This window comes from Maylandia zebra, linkage group LG2, assembly GCF_041146795.1.
Source record: "Maylandia zebra isolate NMK-2024a linkage group LG2, Mzebra_GT3a, whole genome shotgun sequence".
Classification (NCBI taxonomy): Eukaryota; Metazoa; Chordata; class Actinopteri; order Cichliformes; family Cichlidae; genus Maylandia; species Maylandia zebra.
In genome coordinates this window covers 3,538,146-3,557,305 of record NC_135168.1, presented here as the reverse complement: position 1 = coordinate 3,557,305, position 19,160 = coordinate 3,538,146, and the positions used below count along the sequence as shown (strand labels likewise).

Sequence of the window (19,160 nt, the reverse complement as noted above, 5' to 3'; positions counted from 1 at the left end):
CCACTCAGGTATGTTGCAGGTCTTTTGTGGTTCTATGTTTATGTGTTTCATTGTGTGTAAAAGTGCTATGGAAATAACAATTTATCTTATTTCTTAGGTGTTTTCAACCTCTGCTGCCACGCTGACGGCGTATGCGGCCAAACGGAAGAGGACAGTCTATATTCTTAGCAGCATGCACGGCGTGGTTCAGACTGATAACACCACCAAAAGGAAGCCAAACACTGTCACCCTTTACAACAAAACAAAGTGTGGCGTGGATGTGATGGACCAGATGGTTCGGGAGTACACTGTCCGCAGAGGAACACGGCGCTGGCCAGTTGCCGTGTTTTATAACATGATTGACATGGCAGCACTGAATGCACATGTGCTGTATCAAGCATGCACCGGGACGAAGGAAAGACGGGTGGACTTCCTGGTTGCGCTTGCAACAGAGTTGGCTCACTCTCATGTAGCTGCGAAGAAGGCAAGAAAAGATCAGTTGCTTCGGGCAGAACCCTCCACACCGAGCCCTGGAAAAAGAGCCATGTGTCAGGTCAAACACAAATGCAAGAACAATCATGCCACTGTGCGATGTGTTCACTGCAAAAGATACACATGTGGTAAATGCAGACTACAGGTACCATGGCAGTGCCAGGATTGTGAGTGATTGCTGACAATGTTGAATTATTTGTAAATATGTGTACAAATGGTTGGTTTTTTGTACTGTTTTTATCAATAAATGTCAGCAACAAAGGACATACACCCATGTGTGTTGATTTCTCCCCAAGATGGCAAACTGAAACACTCCACTCCCCCACCCCCACTCCCCTCCCTCCAGAATTCCTACTTAACAGCCTAATATACATATGAATGACTAGCCAATTTAGCTTCCACTTCCACCATTTGACTGCTCTCCGGGTTTTATAGGTAGGAATCCCTAAAATGATGGCTCGCGGGGGTTTAAGTGTTAAACTGTTGGTTTGCTGCAAACTGATTGGTTCAGAGCTGTCACACCTTAGCCAGTATTTCATCTTATTTTGAAAAGCTTCCTCTTGATGGTTTGGCAGGATGTGATGTAGAGAGCGAGCAGCAGGTGGCAGTAGTGATGTGCGATACCACTGATTTCCTTTCCGATCAGATACCAAGTAAAATTCAAGGTGGTATCGACGATACTGATCCGATACCGATACTTTGTATATAAACTTATTCTATTTATTGTATCTTTTATTGTATCTCAAAGTATAGCGTCATAATGATTACAGGACATCAGATTACTTGTTCTTATCACTTAATAATGCAGAATTCATCATATAGAAATAAAAAAACTGAAGTTGTGAACATCTTGCCTGCCAATCAGATCTGAGAGCAAACTCGAACACAAAGATCACATCCAACTTTATTTATTCAGACTTTCCTAACAAACACACAAATTTCCCAAAGGAACATCAGAACTGTGGCGGCAGCGTTAGCGATCCATCCAGAAGCTCACAGGGAACCCACAGCATCAGTTTGTCAGCTAAACTACCAGCTGATTGATCACAGGGAGGGGTCGGCGATGGTCTGTGATGGTTTTCTCATGGACTTCTGTTTCACAGTCAGCGGGTTCGCCACCTGCTGGATTTTAGAGAGAATGCGCTTCCATGTCGGCTTCACTCTTCAGATCAGGAAGCTACAACTAATTTTTTTAACTTTATCACTTCTAAACTAACAAGTTATTAAAGATGAACCAATGACCGTGAACCCCCCCCCCGTTGGCTTTTAAGGTGCTCTGTAGTTATCTCAGTGTCCATCGTCTCTCCTGGTCCGTCACTCTGTGGAGAAACACAATACGACACTGTGGTGGCGTCTGCTATTTTCTATGCTGTGGTCTGCTGGAGTGGTGGAATGGCAGAGAGGGACGGGGGAGACTCAACGAACTGGTCAGGAGGACCAGCTCTGTCCTGGAACATCCGCAGAAGTCCATCGAGCAGGTTGGAGAGGAGAGGATGTTGTCTAAGCTAACATCCATCATGGACAACACCTCCATCTCCTGCATGAGACTGAACACCGAGCAGCTCGTTCAGCAGTGGACTTTTACACCCACAGTGTAGGAAGGAGCGCTACTGCAGGTCATTCTTACCAGCAGCTGTCAGACTCTGTAACACAGTTTAACATTCTTTTGGTCATCTTACTCACCAGCTTGTTTGTTTACTGTACATTTTATACATATCTCTGTACAATTTTCTCAGTTTTTCTATACCTATTCTGTGCATTGGTACCTGTATATATGAACTTCAGTTGCTTGTGTTTATAGGACCACCTTGTGTCTTCCTTTTATATTTTATTTTCCCTTGCTTTAAGAGCTCTGTAACACCGAAATTTCTCATCCGTGGGATAATAAAGGTTTATTCTATTCTATTCTAAACACAAGCTCCAGGAGCTGTGAGGAGGGTGTTCGTGTTTCCTGAATCAGTAACAGCTCACAGGTGAACAGGATGTATGCAGGTAAACTGGAGGGTCCGTCGAGCTGATCGGTGGTTTCCTGAGAATAATGTCGATACGTGCATGCATTTGTACAAGCTGCAGATGGAGACTTTGTTTGCCAAGGTCTTCAGTCTTGTCAAACCGCCTGACACTCTGGCAGACAGACACAGAAACCCTTAACCTGAAACACCGGCACAGGTTAACGTGGAGTCGAAGTCTGAATAGAATAGAATTCAACTTTATCGTTGTTACGTCCCCCCTACCATGGTGGAGGCAAAAGTTGGAAGGAGACAGCAACACTGGACAACCACAATCAATGAAGGAGGAAGACCACAGAACAGTTAAGAATCAGGCAGGATTTATTGGTTGCTTGCCTGGATAGTCAAACTTAACAAAAGAAAAGAGGTGGGGGAGGAGGACTGGGCGGTTGATCCAAATCAAAGAAATTAATAAAACAAAAAGAGGTCGATAGCTTCCAGGGCCTAACTGAAACAAAAAATGCAAAACAAAAGGCCTACCTAGCTACTCGTCAAAAAGGTCAGTGAAAACATACAAAAGTGGCATCAACCGCATAACCTAGTGTGTCTAACAGTTTAAAACCTGCAACCAGTGTATAGGATACCCCAGCTTACCTGTCCAGCCTCCCACCACACATAATACAAAGAAGCCTGTTCGCAAATGTTTGTCATAGCAGAAGCCAGCACCCACCAGCTGGCCAGGGAGCTGCTCATTTGTAGTGATCCTCGGCGTGTGATTGGCCAACTGGGCGCAGATAGCCAATAGACACATGCCAATCAACTTCGAACTGGCCAATAGGTGGAGGCTTGACACCTGAAAGATAAAAAGAACACCAAAAGCAAAGCCACATCTCTTGGCACGTTACAATCGTCATTGCAGATGTCACAAGTACAAGGCAATGAAATGCAGTTTGCATCCATCCAGAAAGTGCTTTAGCAATAATACAGATATATTACAGAATATGGATCTATGTTACAATGTACACGGTATAAAGATATGTTAGGAATATGCTATAACTACAAGTATGTACAGGCTGTAGTGAGTGTACAAGCTATGTACAGGCTACGAACAGTCTGTTTAATTTTAACCATGTACAGTGGTACAGTACAGAGTGAATTGAGACAACCTGGTGCTACATATGACAGACGAACACAGGATTACATAAAGTGCAATGTGCAAAAATTTGAAAAAAAAAACCAAGACAAGACAGTGCAACACTAGACAGAACAGGACAATGGAAATGTGCAAAATTGAGTAATGTGCAAAAAGTAGCTTGGTGTCTGAAGGTGTGTGTGTGTGTGTGTGTGTGTGTGTGTGTGTGTGTGTGTGTGTGTGTGTGTGTGTGTGTGTGTGTGTGTGTGTGTGTGTGTCGCTCCAGTCACTGAGGTTTCAGGAGTCTGATGGCTTGGGTGAAAAAACTGTTCCATAGTCTGGCAGTGAGGGCCCGAATGCTCCGGTACCTCCTTCCAGAAGTCAGCAGGGTGAAGAGGGTGTGTGCGGGGTGTGTGGGGTCCTCCACAATGCTGGTGGCTTTGCGGATGCAGTGGCTGCAATAAGTGTCCGTGATGGAGAGAAGAGAGGCTCCAATGATCTTCTCAGCTGCTCTCACTATCTGTTGTAGGGTATTGCAATCCAGGTGCTGAGGAATGATTGTGTTGAATGCTGAACTGAAGTCTATGAACAGCAATCACATATGTGTCCTTTTTGTCCAGGTGGGTGAGGGCAAGGCGTAGGGTGGTGGCGATGGTGTCATCTGTTGATCGGTTGGGGCGATAGGCAAACTGCAGTCTTAGGTCAAACATCTGCAAATCCTGTTTACCCACAATGGTTATGCTTAATTCTATAGTATTCATACATAAATATATTTGTCTGACACCTTTCTCACCCAAAGGAAAACATTTCTTCAGTTTGTGAATAATTTGAAAGTCTGATTCAATAAAAGGACTAGATGTTACAATCCTTGATATTGCATCACTTCTAATGGAGAACTGGAAGCTTTACCAGCAGGACACATCATCAGTTATGTGCCTCAACTTAACAGGGTGTTTTGGCCTTTTATCACATGACACCCTCTGCTGAGACAGGCCCACTAAAAGTTGATCAAGCCTGGTCATGTGTCTCACGGTTAGCTGACTGCCTTAGGCTGCCCATGTGTTGTCAGCCCTCTGCAGCTATAGCCAATGACTGGTCCTCTCAGCAGTGTTAGCTAACTCTCCTATAGCATGCCGTTGCAGCTGTCTCCTGACTCCAATTTCTCTAAGTAGTTTTGCTGTTGTACTGGCAACAAAGCCCCTGCACCCCACTTCCACCAGGCACACCCTGATCTTCCAGCCTCTGTCCTCTGCCTCAGCTCCCAAGTTTGCATACCGCAGCTTCCTATACTCAAATGCTTCCTCAATTGCTTCCTCCCATGGTACTGTCAGGTCAATGACATAAGCACGTTTCTGGGAGTTAAACCAAAGGATGAGGTCTGGTCGCAGAGTAGTTGTTAAGATCTCTGTGGGGAAAATGAGTCTCTGATCCAAGTCGAGTTGTATCTGCCAATCCCTGGCGGCCTTCAGTGGTCCCACATCCGGGGTTGAAGGGCTAGTCCTCAGCTTGTCCCTGTCCCAGACAAATGCTAATGGATGCTGATGCTCCTCTTGGTTTGTGAAAGGCTGAGCATTGATGGATTCCCTCTTGTACTCAACCTTTTCAGCAAGACACCTGAGGAACTGGTTGTATTTCCGTGTATCTGCCCTTAGTAAGGCTAGTCCTACAACCAACCAACATGTTCTTGAGTGTTGCTGGGACTGTACACAGGAGCCAGGATGGCTCCTTTCCAAACCACAGCTGCAGATTTATGGGGGAAGGCAGCACATTGTATGTGGCTCATGTGATGAGACATCGCCTATTAGACTCCATTCTGAAACTGTTTTTGCACTGAAAACACTACATCCGGATGAACAGAATCAAGCTTTTTGGGAAGATGAAAAGTATTTTTTTCAGTCATAAAACAAAAAACATCAAACACTATTGTTTATGCACATGTTGATCATTCACTTTGTGGATCACAAAACTAACTAAATGATTGCTGATTGCCACTAAAGCAATTTGGACTCAAATGCAGGACTCTTAATTTAAAAGATCAAAAGGTTTATTTACAGCATAAGCAAAGATGAAGACTTCAAACACAATGTCAGTGTTAATAAAAGCCTCAGTTCCAGAAAGGCAGGCTATTCCACAGATGCAATTACTCCACAGAGTCTTTCTCATCAGACTCAAGTTTTCAGCTCCTACCTTAAGTACTGGTAGTGGAGTCAAGGGTGGGAACTGAGAATAAGTCATGTAAAATAAATATTTGACCAATTAAACAAAGATAGCGGAGGGCATTATACAGCAGTTGTTTTGATTGCTCTCAATTTTGACAGCCCTAAAAAAGATTAATATCAGTTTGTACTCACTTGCTTTTGTGCATGTGCAGGACTGGAACGTAAGCGTTTTGGGCTGTTTCAATGTGGACGCACAACTCTGTGAAAACGACTGAAAACGCTAATGTGGACGCAGAGCGTTTTCACACAAAAACGCAGTTTTCAAATCTATGTCAAATCATGTCAGGTTTGTTCACACTTTGTCTCCCAGCAAGATCATGGAGGAGATTGCAGGAGACCTGTAGTCACCCTAGAACAGCTGGACAGGACTATAGAAGGTCTTTAATGAGTCAATGTAAACAAAGAAGTAGATAATTAAAACTAATTAAAAATACAGGTAGCTGATCAGACAGTGGATGTGGCGCAGTATTTGTCAGAAGTGTTAACCCACCAATCCCCTGCAAAGTGTAATTGAACACTAATTTGTTTAGCAATTGTTTACATTGTAAATAGTCAAAATGATAAAGTTATTAGATAAACTATGTTAGGTTTTGTATGTTTGTTGTCTGTCTTCTAGAGTCAAAACCGAACCACATAGTAAGCCCACAATTAATCCTGCTATTACCATAAAAACTGGTTCTACAATTAAAATGGATCCATTAAAGTAATGATGAATGTGGTTATTTATCGCTGTTTCATAACTGAGTTATGTCATTTAGTTTCAGCTGCAGTGAGAAGAGGAGCAGGAGCATTAGAGGCCATACAGTTTGAATGTGGTAGCAAAGGCTCTGTTGCCACCTGCTGGTAAAGTCATGCAATTCCCCAGTGAATATTTAAGAAAAAAATGCTACTATATTTTGCATAAATTGAAAAAGTTATTTTTTAATCTTTCTACGTTGTACAAATATCCCATTTCATGTGTTTCTTTATGTAGTATGAAGATGCATTTTTATACTGCAGGATATTGCCCATGACATGGACAGAAACTTCACTTGACTTATTTGAAGCTTCTTAAAATAGTTCTTAGCTCCTTTTAAGCTCAGAAGTAACTATTTGATTTGATATCACCTGGCACTTTCCCTTTAAATTGATCAAATCTTCCACTACTGGTGCACACCAGTTCATGTTTGCAGAATTTGACTTGACCCAGCAAGTTTGATAAACCACCAGGTCCCAGTCACTCCTGTCCATGTGTACAGGGACAATTTTGATCCCTCATTCTGAATCATTCATTTACTCACATGTGTGGACAAAATATAACTCCAAACTTAAAGTCTTTCCAGTTCTGAAAAAATTGGGACACTGTGTAAAAAGTAAATAACATGTAAATAACACTTCATGCAATGCTTTTCAAACCTCATAAACTCAGGGCCATGAGTACACCACTGAGTAGCATCCCCTGTTCTTTTAAGTTTGTAAACATCTGGCCTTAAAAATGTTGGCCTTTGTTTGTCTGATATAGGATTTTAGCTGTTCAACAGTCCGTTGTCATCTCTTTCAGAGCCAAAGGTGTCATAGTCCTGGCTCAGTTTACCCAGTGTTTTGAGTTTTCTTGTGTCTTTTGTCATTTTGCATTACTTTTTATGTTTAGGTCCGCTGTGTAAGTCTGGGGTTTATTCTATAAGACCTGGGTTGGTCTGTTGAGATTTGTTTATTAGATTTCCCCTTGTGTCCTTACCATCGGTCTCCCGCTGTGTGTCTGTTGTATGAGTTCTTGTGCCTTGTTTCACCTCCCCGTGTTTTATTCCATCATGTTGATGTATGTTTCCCCGGCCCGTCATGTCTGCTCTCTCCCTCGTACTCCCTCACTCCCTCTCATCTGCCTCTCCTCCACTCGTGCATCCTGTTCCTCTGTTTCCTGTTTTATCCTTTTTCCTGTGAAGGTCTCATGTTTCCATGTTTGTTCTGTTCAGTTTTGCTTCGCCTGTCTCATTATGATTATTCATGTCAGCTGTGCTCCTTGTATGTTCTCATTTTTTCGTTATCTTTCTGTGTATTTATGTCAGCATCTCACTCAGTCCCTGATAGTTGCGTGTGATTCTCCATCTATTTCTTAGTGTGATCAGTTGTTTAGATTTCCCAGTTTAGTGTTGAACTGTTTATTCATTCAGCAAATAAAGCTGTGGGCTTTTTTGTTTTGTTTTTTTGAGTTTTTGTTTCTCTCAGTAAGTCTGTGTTTTTGTCACGGTTTGCAAGGCAAGCCGTGTGGAAACACGGGATGATAAGCAGGGAAACACAGACGGACCAACGACGAGCACAGGAGGAAACTGCACACAGAAGGGAGAGGTGGCTGAACCTAATTAAGCATGACGAGCCGGGGAGGAAACAAAACAAAATACGAGACATGGACCTTCAAAGTAAAACAGTAAACACAGAACACGGGAAGCCAGATAACAAAACCTAAAACTAGAACCCAGGAAATGCTAAAGAGCTAAGGAGCTAGACATACTGATAAAGAAACCAAAACACTACCATGATCAACCATGGTGGAATCAAAAACTAAAAGTACAAAAAAACACTGGGTCACCAACCTAGGACCATCACAGTTTTGGTCCTATCCTGCCTGCACACAGCTGTTTTATGACAAAAGGTAGTTTTACTACCACCCGAATCTTTTGTCAGTCACCTGTCAAAATGCACTGTGTTATCAAAAATGTAAGTGCAAATGCCTGTCAGCTTATCAAGCTCTAACCTTTGGTAATGAGACATGAAAATCCCCATTAAAATCTCAGTGGATTGGGGCCAAACTGACTTCCAAAGACAATAAGCAGATGTCACCAAAAGATGTCAGTAATATACAGGAAGGTTGCAAACAGGAGATATGCAATTCTTTAAAGAACAGAAAGGCATTCTGGTAGAGATTCTGAGATTGTGTTCACTTTGATATGTTTTATCAATGTATATTTTTAGATTGCACTTTGCTTTCACTGATCAAACACTCATAAATAACTGGTACCCCCAAGTTTGAGGCCCTGCTTTTCAGCTGAAAAGGGGTCAAATGCTGACTCTGTCATGAACCGAAGTTCAGTACACAAGCTGGACCCAGAAGCAGAGACAACACGCACAGGAGTACAATAAATAAACTTTATTTCAACTAAAGGTGTCCCGGAAGGGTCAAAGGAAAACACGCGAGAAACTAGAAAAACCAAAGGACCGGGGGATGAGTTACGCAGGAACGCCATAATCGGGACTGTGGGAGGCTGCAACAGAAAGAGGAAGAGAGTTACTGGGGAGCGGGGAAATAGCAGCATACGTGGGGGAGAGTGTGAGTCTTACAGTCAAAGCGGGGCCGTGGGAGCCGGAGGGAGGGGTGAGGGTCCGCGGGGGCCGGAGGGAGGGGTGAGGGTCCACGGGGGAGCTCCAGGAAAGTAGAGGTGGTTGGTACTGGAGGCGATCCAAACTCCAGACGGGCAGGTGGCTCAAAAACACGCCGAGCTGTTACCTGAGCGCAAAGGAAAAGATTAGCGTTTGTTCAGGTAAATGAGGGTTTTCACAACCGCCTTCCCGTGGGTGTACGTTACCGCTGTGAGACGACTAACGGACTGACGTGGAGCAGCTGGCTGGGCTGGATCAAATAGTCCACCTGATAATCGCCTGAGATGGAATGCAGGTGTGGAGTTAACAGCCACACCCGTGGGCGTGGGCATCCCATCAGCTCCTCGGACACCGGGCCGCGTACCATGACAGTCTCCAGGTTGGAGAACCGTTTGTTCACAAGTGTGTGGAAGACTGGAGGAGAGACTAACAAATGGAGTAGAGTCGTATACTTTACTGGACTGCTATGTTGAAGAGGGAAAATAGCTGTCCTGCAAAGCTGTTAATTTAGTAACTGACAGACTGAGGTGACTGTATAGATAGATTATCATGAGAAATCATTGCTGCTCATAATTTACAGTTACGCTGTTTGCAGTAAGTCCAGGTTGTTTGGAAGAAAATTTAAACTATTTCTCAGTCGCTTACTTGGTGTTTGCACAGAACCTGGCCGTAAAAGTACAGTAAGCAAATTAGTTTTAGGTTATTTAAAGAATAAAAGAATATCATATTTATGAATATACATTGATCAGTGTGTAATTATGTCTTCCAACAAATTGTATTCTTATAAACTAAGAATGAATACATTAAAAATCCATAGGACTGGGTGTTGATTTCTGGAAACCGCCATGTTGCTCCCATCATGAATACAATGGCCGAGATGGCCTTTGCCACTCCTCCTAATCACATTTTAACTATGTGGCTAGAAACAAGCATCATATGTAGTACACCTATAAGTTACCTTTCATTTTAAAATCATAAATACTGCTTTTAAATTCAACAAGTGCCTTGAGGCAGCTGTTGTTGTTATTTGGCGCTGTGTAAATAAAATTGATTTGAATTAAATTATGTATGACTATCTAACATTTGTACATGTATATTATCATGGCTGAGATGGTTTAACTGGAAAACTCCAAGTTGATCAGTGTTACAGCCCCTGGCCTCAGGGGAAGTGAGCTGGCCTTCAAGGAAATCCAAGCGTGCCAGGACCCACAGACGATTGGCTGTCTGGGGACCCGTGGGTAGCACCTCCGGGGAAAGGTGGCTCAAGAGTTGACAGTTCATCTTGTAATTGGAAGGTTGCCGGTTCAAGGCCCGGTTTGGACAGTCTCGGTCATTGTGTCCTTGGGCAAGACACTTCACCTACCGCCTATGCTGGTGATGGCCAGAGGGGCCGATGGCGCGATATGGCAGCCTCGCTTCTGTCAGTCTGCCCCAGGGCAGCTGTGGCTACAACTGCAGCTGCCTCCACCAGTGTTGAGAGTGAATAGTGGAATTGTAAAGCGCTTTAAGGGTCTTGAAAAGCGCTATATAAATGCACTCCATTATTATTATAAAGGGACCAATCAGCCACTGATTGTGCTCGCCTGTGCTCTACAAATGGCTGTTGAAAATGTATTTGGGGGCTGCTTTGAACTGAATGTGCAGTTCACCTCACATGCTTCTGTCTGTGAGACTTTCTTGTGAAACTCTGTTTGAGGTGTGGAACTTGTTTGAATAGCGTCTAGTTCTACTGCTAGTTTTATTTTCTACTCGTACGTGAACCTGTTATTTTTGTGTTGGGTATTTGCCGGTTTTTTAGTTCCAAGTTCTTTTTCTATGAATAAAACTGTGCCTTAACTGGTTTCCTTCCCCTGTCCCATAGCAGAGCCGGGTCTTAACAATCAGCTCCTGAAATACTCAAATCAAAGTATCTAATCATTGATTTCCTGACTAGATACTTTGGTTAAGGAGCTACACATGCACATACACGCACGCATATAAAACGCTAACAATAACTTGAATTAAACAGGTGCAACTGATGATATGAGCAGTGACTGTATTGTGCTATTACTTTAGCTTAAAAATGTTTTCCATTAGTAAATAAAGATGATCCTATGCAGTTACACATTACACAAAATGTTGTATACTGTGCAAAATGTACATGTTGAATTGCCATGGAAACCTAAATGTATTCAGTTCATGGTGCAGAAATACCAAATGTGCTTCAGGGATTTGTCCTAATTTGCTTTAAAGTTCTTTTTATACTGCTGATATTAAAAAAGTGAAAGAAGAGAGAAAGAAGGAAAACTGATTAGACTGTTGGTTCTGCAGATAATAGTAGATAAAAGCATCAAATCATTCATGTTTAGGTCGAGTGGGCTAAACATGAATGATTAAATGAGACAATCGAAAGTGTTAAAAAGTGAGTAATTGAGTTCTGGTGAATGGTTTTGCTCCACAAATTACACATTAGTTTTGTTTTTTCAAGAAGCTAAACCATGCATCGCTGTTCAGTCTGCTTTTCAGCTCTTCTGAAGAACGAAATGTCATGGCGCCTCACCAATGAAACATACAGCTTGCAAATTTCTTTTGAAGTGCTGAGTTTGATGTATTTTAGGTATTTCTTGCAGTACACACCACAGCCAGTCGTAGAAGTCATGCATGTTGTGTTTTCTGTTCTGAACATTTGAGAACGTGAATTATAATCAGACAGAAATAGTCAAAAATTAACAGTAAATAATAAGAAAAATTGCAACGGGAGATTAAACAGAGATAATAAGAGTTAGAAAATGCTGAAGAGAAACCAATGTGACAGGAAGTGTATTTTAAGTCTTTTCTGTTTTAACCAATCGGATGCATTTTATGGTCTAACCCAGTGTTCTCATTTCCCCTTCGTAACTTACTGAAAAACCCCAAAGCACATTCTCAAGATGGTCGTCTTATGGATTACATTGCTTTTTCTTCATCAAGGAAGTAAGGGGGGATTTGTTTCTGTTTGTTTTTGTTTTATCTGACCATCTGACCAAACTGAACGTATTATTTATGTGGAATAGATTCATATATAGATAGACGTAGAGATAATAACATAAAAACTGAACGTTTTCTTTTATCTTAGATTCTCTGGTTCCAGTGAAAACAGTCCATGTTGGTGAAACAGCAACATTAACATGTGTTTTACCAAATGAAGAGCTCGGCAGCAGAAAGGTTCAGTGGTACAAGCAGAGAGTCGGGGATACTCTTAAATTATTAGTGTCACTTCCTGGAAAACCTTCTTCAGAGTTTTTTCAGTCAAGATTTTCTGCACATAATAGTAAAGATTTTAGCAACCTGACCATTTGGAATGTAGCCCAAGAGGATGAGGGAATGTATCACTGTGAAATAGACACCTGGATTAAACTTGAATGGAGTGGGACATATTTGTTAGTAAAAGGTAATGAACTGACCAACTTTTACAAAATTATTAAATGCCTCTGAGAATGTGGTGAATAATTTACTTGTATTACATTTTGTATTACACAGGAAACACTGAAAGGACATCAAACTATATTGTTGTACAGCAGCCGACAGAATCAAATCCACTCCGTCCAGGAGACACAGCAACTCTTCAGTGTTCAGTTCTGACAAATTCTGAGAACAACACATGTTCAGGACATCATAATGTTTTCTGGTTCAGAGATGGATCTAATAAATCTCTTCCAAACATCATCTACACTCATGGAAACAGAACTGATCAATGTGAGAAAAGATCTGACCCTCAGGATGGGTGTGTTTATCACTTCTCTAAGAACGTCAGCTCCTCTGATGCTGGGACTTACTACTGTGCTGTGGCCACATGTGGGGAGATATTATTTGGAAATGGAACTACACTGGATGTTCAAGGTATCTGTGCCTGATTTTGTCTAAAGTACTTTTCAGTTTGTACTTAAAACACGCTCATATCAAGATCAGTGATAAAACCTTTTTTGTTTGTTTTGTAGAGAAAACAACACGACTGGTATTTATTGGAATTGTAATATTAATAACCTGTTTTGCCATTTCGGTCATTGGAAATCTTTTCTTCATCTGCAACCGAAGGGTATGCAAAAAATGTAAAGGTAAGTGTTGTCAGTAGCTTAACATTTATGTATAAAATCATAAAAACAAGTTTGCTATAAAACTGCAAGGAGGCAACTATTGTACTAATTGTTAATGTTTAAGCGCTCCATAATGGTTGTTATTTCTTTGTGTACCTCATTAAACAATCTAACTTCTCATTAACTTAACTTATCGCTTCACTTGAATGATACATTTATGTAAGTAAGACTTTTGTAAAAAAAAAAAAAAAACATCAGAGGAGAAATGTCACATTAAGTGCATTTCACTATCATATATTTATTGTTATTATTTTTGTTTATCTTAGAAATAAAAAGTGATACAACAGAAGTACAAACTGACAACTTGTACCAACCAGTAAGTAATCAAACAGATTTTGTGTAGGTTAAATATGTATGCACAGTTCCACATCCTCTTCTACATGTTTGTGTACTGTATACTCTTTCTGTTACTGCACAGACTGAAGCTGATGATGATATAAACTACGCTGCGCTCAGTTTCTCTGAAAGAAAAACACGAGGAAGAAGGACAAGAGAGCATACCGAGGACACTGTTTTCTCCTAAATGTTGAGTTAAATGAATATGACATTGTTGAGCATCTCCTTAATATTAAAATAAACCTTAAATTAAGTTTTGGGCCTTTTATTTGTCACTCTTTGGCACCCTTTGTTTTCTTATTTCTTTTCTAATTTTTCTTTTTCCATCTTTGTTAAAAACTAACCCCCACAGCCCCCCACTCCAAGAAAAACAAATCTAGTGTTTATTTGTACGACAGTGCAGGAAAGGAAAGCATGTTACTTAATTTGCTTTGAAATTGTCTTAATGTAAGTGCATTTTCAATTTTTAATTATAATTGAACCTTTTTTCATACAGGTTGAGACCTGGTGTCTCATTTACAACAGGGGCTTGTTTCAGACAAACAAAATTGCAGAGTGATATCTAATCCTACATTTTTACCAAGTAATCTCACTCCGCAGATCAGTTGCAAATGTAAACATGAAGAGAGACCCAAGAACTTCTTTTTATAAGAAACTTCTTTTTTTCTGGTTCTGTGTACTGTGTTGTATTATTTTAAGACTGAAACACAGTCATTCTTGTAATGTTGAAAAAGAAATATTACCATACCTCCACAGAGACTATAATAAAACTTTTATCCAAAACTTTGTCCTTCAAATTATCATAACAATCCAGGCAGTTTGAATGTATAGGATTCACCTGTTGTTCAATTCAGTTTATTTTATTTTATTTTTTATAATATCTTGAACTGCAAGATATTAGCTGTAGATAGAAAAAGATATTTAGCTCTGGTGACTACAAATAGAAAAACGTAATAAGTTCTGTAGTGATAAAATATATATCATTGTGCATTGCTAAACAGATTGTGCAACAAACATGCACTGCATGTGCATATAACACTATCTATTAATCAGAAGAGAGACCGAAAATGAGAATCCTGTCAAAATAATAATTAAGGACCTTGCAAAAATCACTGCAGAATCGGAATTTTGTTTGTGTTTTGAAACCTTCTTTGCACCAGACTAAGCACAAAATCTTAATATGTTACCATTTTTCCATGTTGTGACAAAGCTCCAAATCATTTTAAGGATACTTTAGAGTTAAATTTAATAGCACTTCAAAATCAATGTCAAAGTATAGGTTCAGAAACTCAAGACAGTAGAAAGAACAGTGAAACATCTGTCATCATCATGCTGGAGAATCCCACAAGTAACACCCTACAAGTTCTTACAATTCACACCATGTAGCTAAGTTTGGACTTTATTCTAAAGTAAACAATTTGTGAAGCTGAAATAATTAAAACATTAAATTGTGTCTTTTGGACTGATTGTCAAACACATATATACATAAAGTGGCTGGTGCTGTCACGGTCCGTTCTGCCACCCTCACCTCTTGCTCCACCGCTCTCCTGTCACCGGTTCCAAATAAGCATTCACTTTGATTCATCGCCTGTCAGTTACTCTCTGCCTTGCACTAACCCCTCTTTCCCTGTGTTTGCAGTGGCTTCAACACCTGACTGACTCTCACTCAGATGTCCCTAAATTAAATAAACTTTTCTTGATCAGTAAATCAGTCTGTTTATTGATTCTGCTTCTGGGTCCAATCCACGTACAGCACACAGCACAAAGGGGAATAAAAGATTCTCTTTTGAATGATAGTAAATTGGTGTTGACATTTACTTCTGGTCTGCCTGACCAGCACAGACCAGGTCAGTGTCATATATTTGGACAGTTTTCAGCATACGGAAGCATTTTTAAGTTTGTTCTTAGGAAGTAAGGAATCTTTTCAGCAAAAGCTCAAATCAAAAACATTCAGGACTGCAACAACTTCACTGACTTCATCTCCTAGATGTGCTTTATCTTTGTGATAAAGTTTGCTATTTTTTATGGATCCAGGAATCTTTTACTTAGCACAACTTTAAAAAACTTTAAAAAAAAATTTAAAAAACTGTGCTACATACTGCAGCTTATGACAAAAAGCCTGCAGTCGGCATGTTTCTCCATCAACCTCACAACAAAAATCAGCATGTAACCTGCATAAGACAATGCGAGCAGCTGAAACTCAGGTGCCTTTATGTAACACAGGACACCACAGGAAACGAGAAGAAAACACAGAAATACAGAGAAAGAACAAAGAGGGCAAATGTCACAGACTCAGCCAAATGCCACCTGTGAAATCATCAACTCATGTAGGCTAAAAATTGAAAGCAGTTTATATAAGATCAGTCTAACTTGAATGATCTGGGTATAATTTACTGTGACAGTGAAACAACAAGAAAACAACTTCTTTGCTTACATCTCTTATAGTTAGAGAATACACCTTACCCCCTTTGAACCTTTGTCTTTTTTTAAACCCTCCCTGAAGGAATATTTAGTCAAACTTTCCTCAAACAATTATTTGAGTAATATTTTGAAGATTCAATTTATACCAGTAAGCAGCACATCATCCCTAAAGACATTATATGATAGAGTCACACCATCTCTAAGGTTAGCCTCAGTCAGTTAATACAGAACCTCATTCATTTTGCTCAGAGCTGAAGAAAAAATAAAGGCAAAAAAAGGCAATATAGTGTCTTGAGTGAACTGTTGGTGTGATTTGGTGCTGTGGAAAGAAAATTCAAATGAATTAAACTGAGCTGAAGACAAAGCAATTTAAAGAGGTATAATCATCACGCATACATTGTTACATTGTATACAATCGTACATCCTACAGCGCGCAAGAAGAAAACTCACACAAGAGATCAAAGAAACTGATCGTTGTGGTACCTCAACCTTCTCTTGCACAACTGAGCTATTAGCTCTATCTATCTATCTGGAGCTGTTACCTTTATTAATCATGAAGACAAAACAGTAACTTGTAGTAAGATAGTCCTGCACTAAAGTAGCTAAGCCATCTAAAGGATATGTGTAAAATACGAGATTCAAACTAGTGCTCAAGAGAGTCATGTTTACACGATAATGTAGTGGACATCCAGTGGTGCATGAGTCAGTTGTTGTAGTTTGATTCTGAGTGTGTTGAAACTGATTTGTGTCCTTTAATTCATGCCAATCAAACTGATAATAGAGCTAGAACCGTACTTTATCTGACTTATACTTCTGCTGAGCTACAGTTCAGTAAGATCTGATTGCAATGCATGGTTTTCACTTCTATCTAACTTTTCATTATTATCACATTTCATTGTTTTATTGAGAAATTGTCTGAGAGGTGAGATATAATGTGGGAAATTGTAAACAATGACCACAACAGACATATGCTGACTGGCTTGATAAAAAAATCTGAATGCAGCAAGTGGATGGTGCAGTCTGAAACTATGATACATGTTAGTTTTTTGTTTTCTTTTAGTGCTATAAGTATGTTTTGCGATTCTTGCACCCCAAATTGGAATCACATTTTCCATAATTTATGTTTTATGCAAGCAAATCCCACTTCATGTCACATACTTAGACTTTTCAGACTTGAATTTGTTGTCAGGACTGATTCTGATTGATTGTGATTCACAAACTCATGTCTATATCAGGAAACACCTATACAGTTGAGTTTGTGAATCACAATGAATCAGAATTAAAGCCTGAGCTGTTGCTCTGTAATTAAAAAAACAAAACCTCAGCACTCATCTCATGGAGTAAAACCGTAGTAAAACAGCTCTGTAATGCTTTGCTTTTGTTTCTTCGGGGATCAAAATGAGTGTAAGAACAGCTCATTTGACCTTTTCGGCTACTGGTGGCTTCCTGCAACGCTGTGTCTCACACAGACAAGCCCAGCTGTTTCCGTTCCTTCTTTATGTAATTTATTAGCCATGCTATCAACTGTATCGAAAAAAATGTAGTGGATACAAATATGTGCACTGACACAAATTAATATGTTAAAGTTTATGTTCACAAAAAAGGGAACAAAAATCATTGGACTAAACTTTGTTTTGCACTACCAGTCTCAAGATTGTGTCGTAACTCCAGATGTACTAAATCAAAAGCTTAGTAGACTCCCACTCACAAACAAATACGTAGTGAACTGAAACCTATTGAACAAGAGTGTTTGTTGTGGTGGGGGCAATGTTTTAGCACACTTTCAGTATTTTCGAGAAATCTGTTTTAACTTAGATCGGGGGTCTCAAACTCGCGGCCCACGCACCACTTACGGCCCACGTCACCTCTGTTTGTGGCCCGCATATTGAAGTGAGGAAATATTTTTAAAAATTATTATTGAAAAGATGATTTAATATTAGTTGATATGAGCAGAGCGCTTCAGGCATAGCCCTTTAAGAAGCCTCATGGGCAGTGTATTCTGTGCTGCAGGGAGAATATGTGGGACTGCCCCTCCCATTGTGTGTGTGTGTGTGTGTGTGTGTGTGTGTGTGTGTGTGTGTGTGTGTGTGTGTGTGTGTGTGTGTGTGTGTGTGTGTGGGCGGGAGGGAGGGAGGGAGAAAAAGGAGATTCAAAAAGTATGAGTTGCTACTGACAAGAAACAGAAGATGAAAGCATGTAAATACAATAATAACCACTGCAGCCAAAAAGAGGACCTGACCAGCCCAGGTGTAAGTAAGCTGTTAAGACTCGACTGTACACAGTGTTCGCCGCCTCCGAAACAATAAAGTTCAGTTGGAGCTGCCTTTCAACGCCTCTCTCTGTCTCTCGCTAGCAAAGTTGACCCAGACAGTGAAGTTATTTACAGACAGTAAAGCTATTTACTGTCTACGAGCCAGACACGGAAAGCGCAGTATTAGTCAGAGGTCCTGTTACCACGGACAGAGCCGCGGACATGGCCCAGGTAACAAGAGAGTACAAACATGTTGATATTTTGGCTGTGTTAGTTCAATGATAGATTTAATTAGGTAAGAAAACACTTTTGCTAGGGGTCAAAAACTAATGTCTACACTTATGTCTGCATTTTGATTTTGTTAAATACAAACTGAATTATAGTAGAAGAGCTGCCACGTGTCGGACCTGAAAGAGGGTACCAATGGGTTTATTGAAAGCCTTCAGTTAGTTAAGCGTGAGAGAAAAAAATGCATTCATGTTTGCAGTTTTGTCTTGTCATACAATATTTGAAATTTTAAAAAACAAACAAAATACTACATTTTAGTGGGTGTTTTCTTGTTTTTGTTTGTTTTTTGTACTTGTTGAACCCTAAAGTGGCCCACCAATGAGATGAAAGTGCCAGTAGTGGCCCATGGCTCAGCTGAGTTTGAGACCCCTGACTTAGATGCTTTAAATTAAGTTATCCTTTTCTCTTGCAAGCTATGTGTGAATTTTCAGGGAGACTGTTAAGAAAACTTTTTTAAAATTTCAACAACTCATTTTGACTAATTGCAAAAATGCCATTGTACAAATCAATCACTCTACATCCAAACAACAGAAAAGATTAAACTTTCTGAAAAACAGAGTGAAAAATTAACATATGAAATGGGGGGTAGGCCTCACCACTTCAGACCAGCCAGGGGTGTGAAACATA

General features: G+C 40.3%; 1 protein-coding gene and 1 long non-coding RNA gene across 2 annotated transcripts; one reads left to right on the top strand and one right to left on the bottom strand.

The window, feature by feature from the left end:
- Positions 1-8,887: 8,887 nt before the first annotated feature.
- On the bottom strand, positions 8,888-9,439 carry LOC143420337 (uncharacterized). Its single transcript, XR_013100159.1, has 3 exons — positions 9,332-9,439; positions 9,087-9,252; positions 8,888-9,010 (listed from the first exon to the last, which is right to left on the bottom strand). It is a non-coding gene; the product is annotated as an uncharacterized LOC143420337 (long non-coding RNA).
- Positions 9,440-12,034: 2,595 nt separating this feature from the next.
- Positions 12,035-13,885, top strand: LOC105940955 (signal-regulatory protein beta-2). Its single transcript, XM_076887932.1, has 6 exons — positions 12,035-12,077; positions 12,220-12,534; positions 12,624-12,983; positions 13,082-13,198; positions 13,504-13,553; positions 13,656-13,885. Exons 1-6 carry the CDS (start codon positions 12,035-12,037, stop codon positions 13,758-13,760), a joined length of 990 nt encoding a protein of 329 aa, XP_076744047.1. The 3' UTR covers positions 13,761-13,885.
- The last annotated feature ends 5,275 nt before the right edge of the window (positions 13,886-19,160 follow it).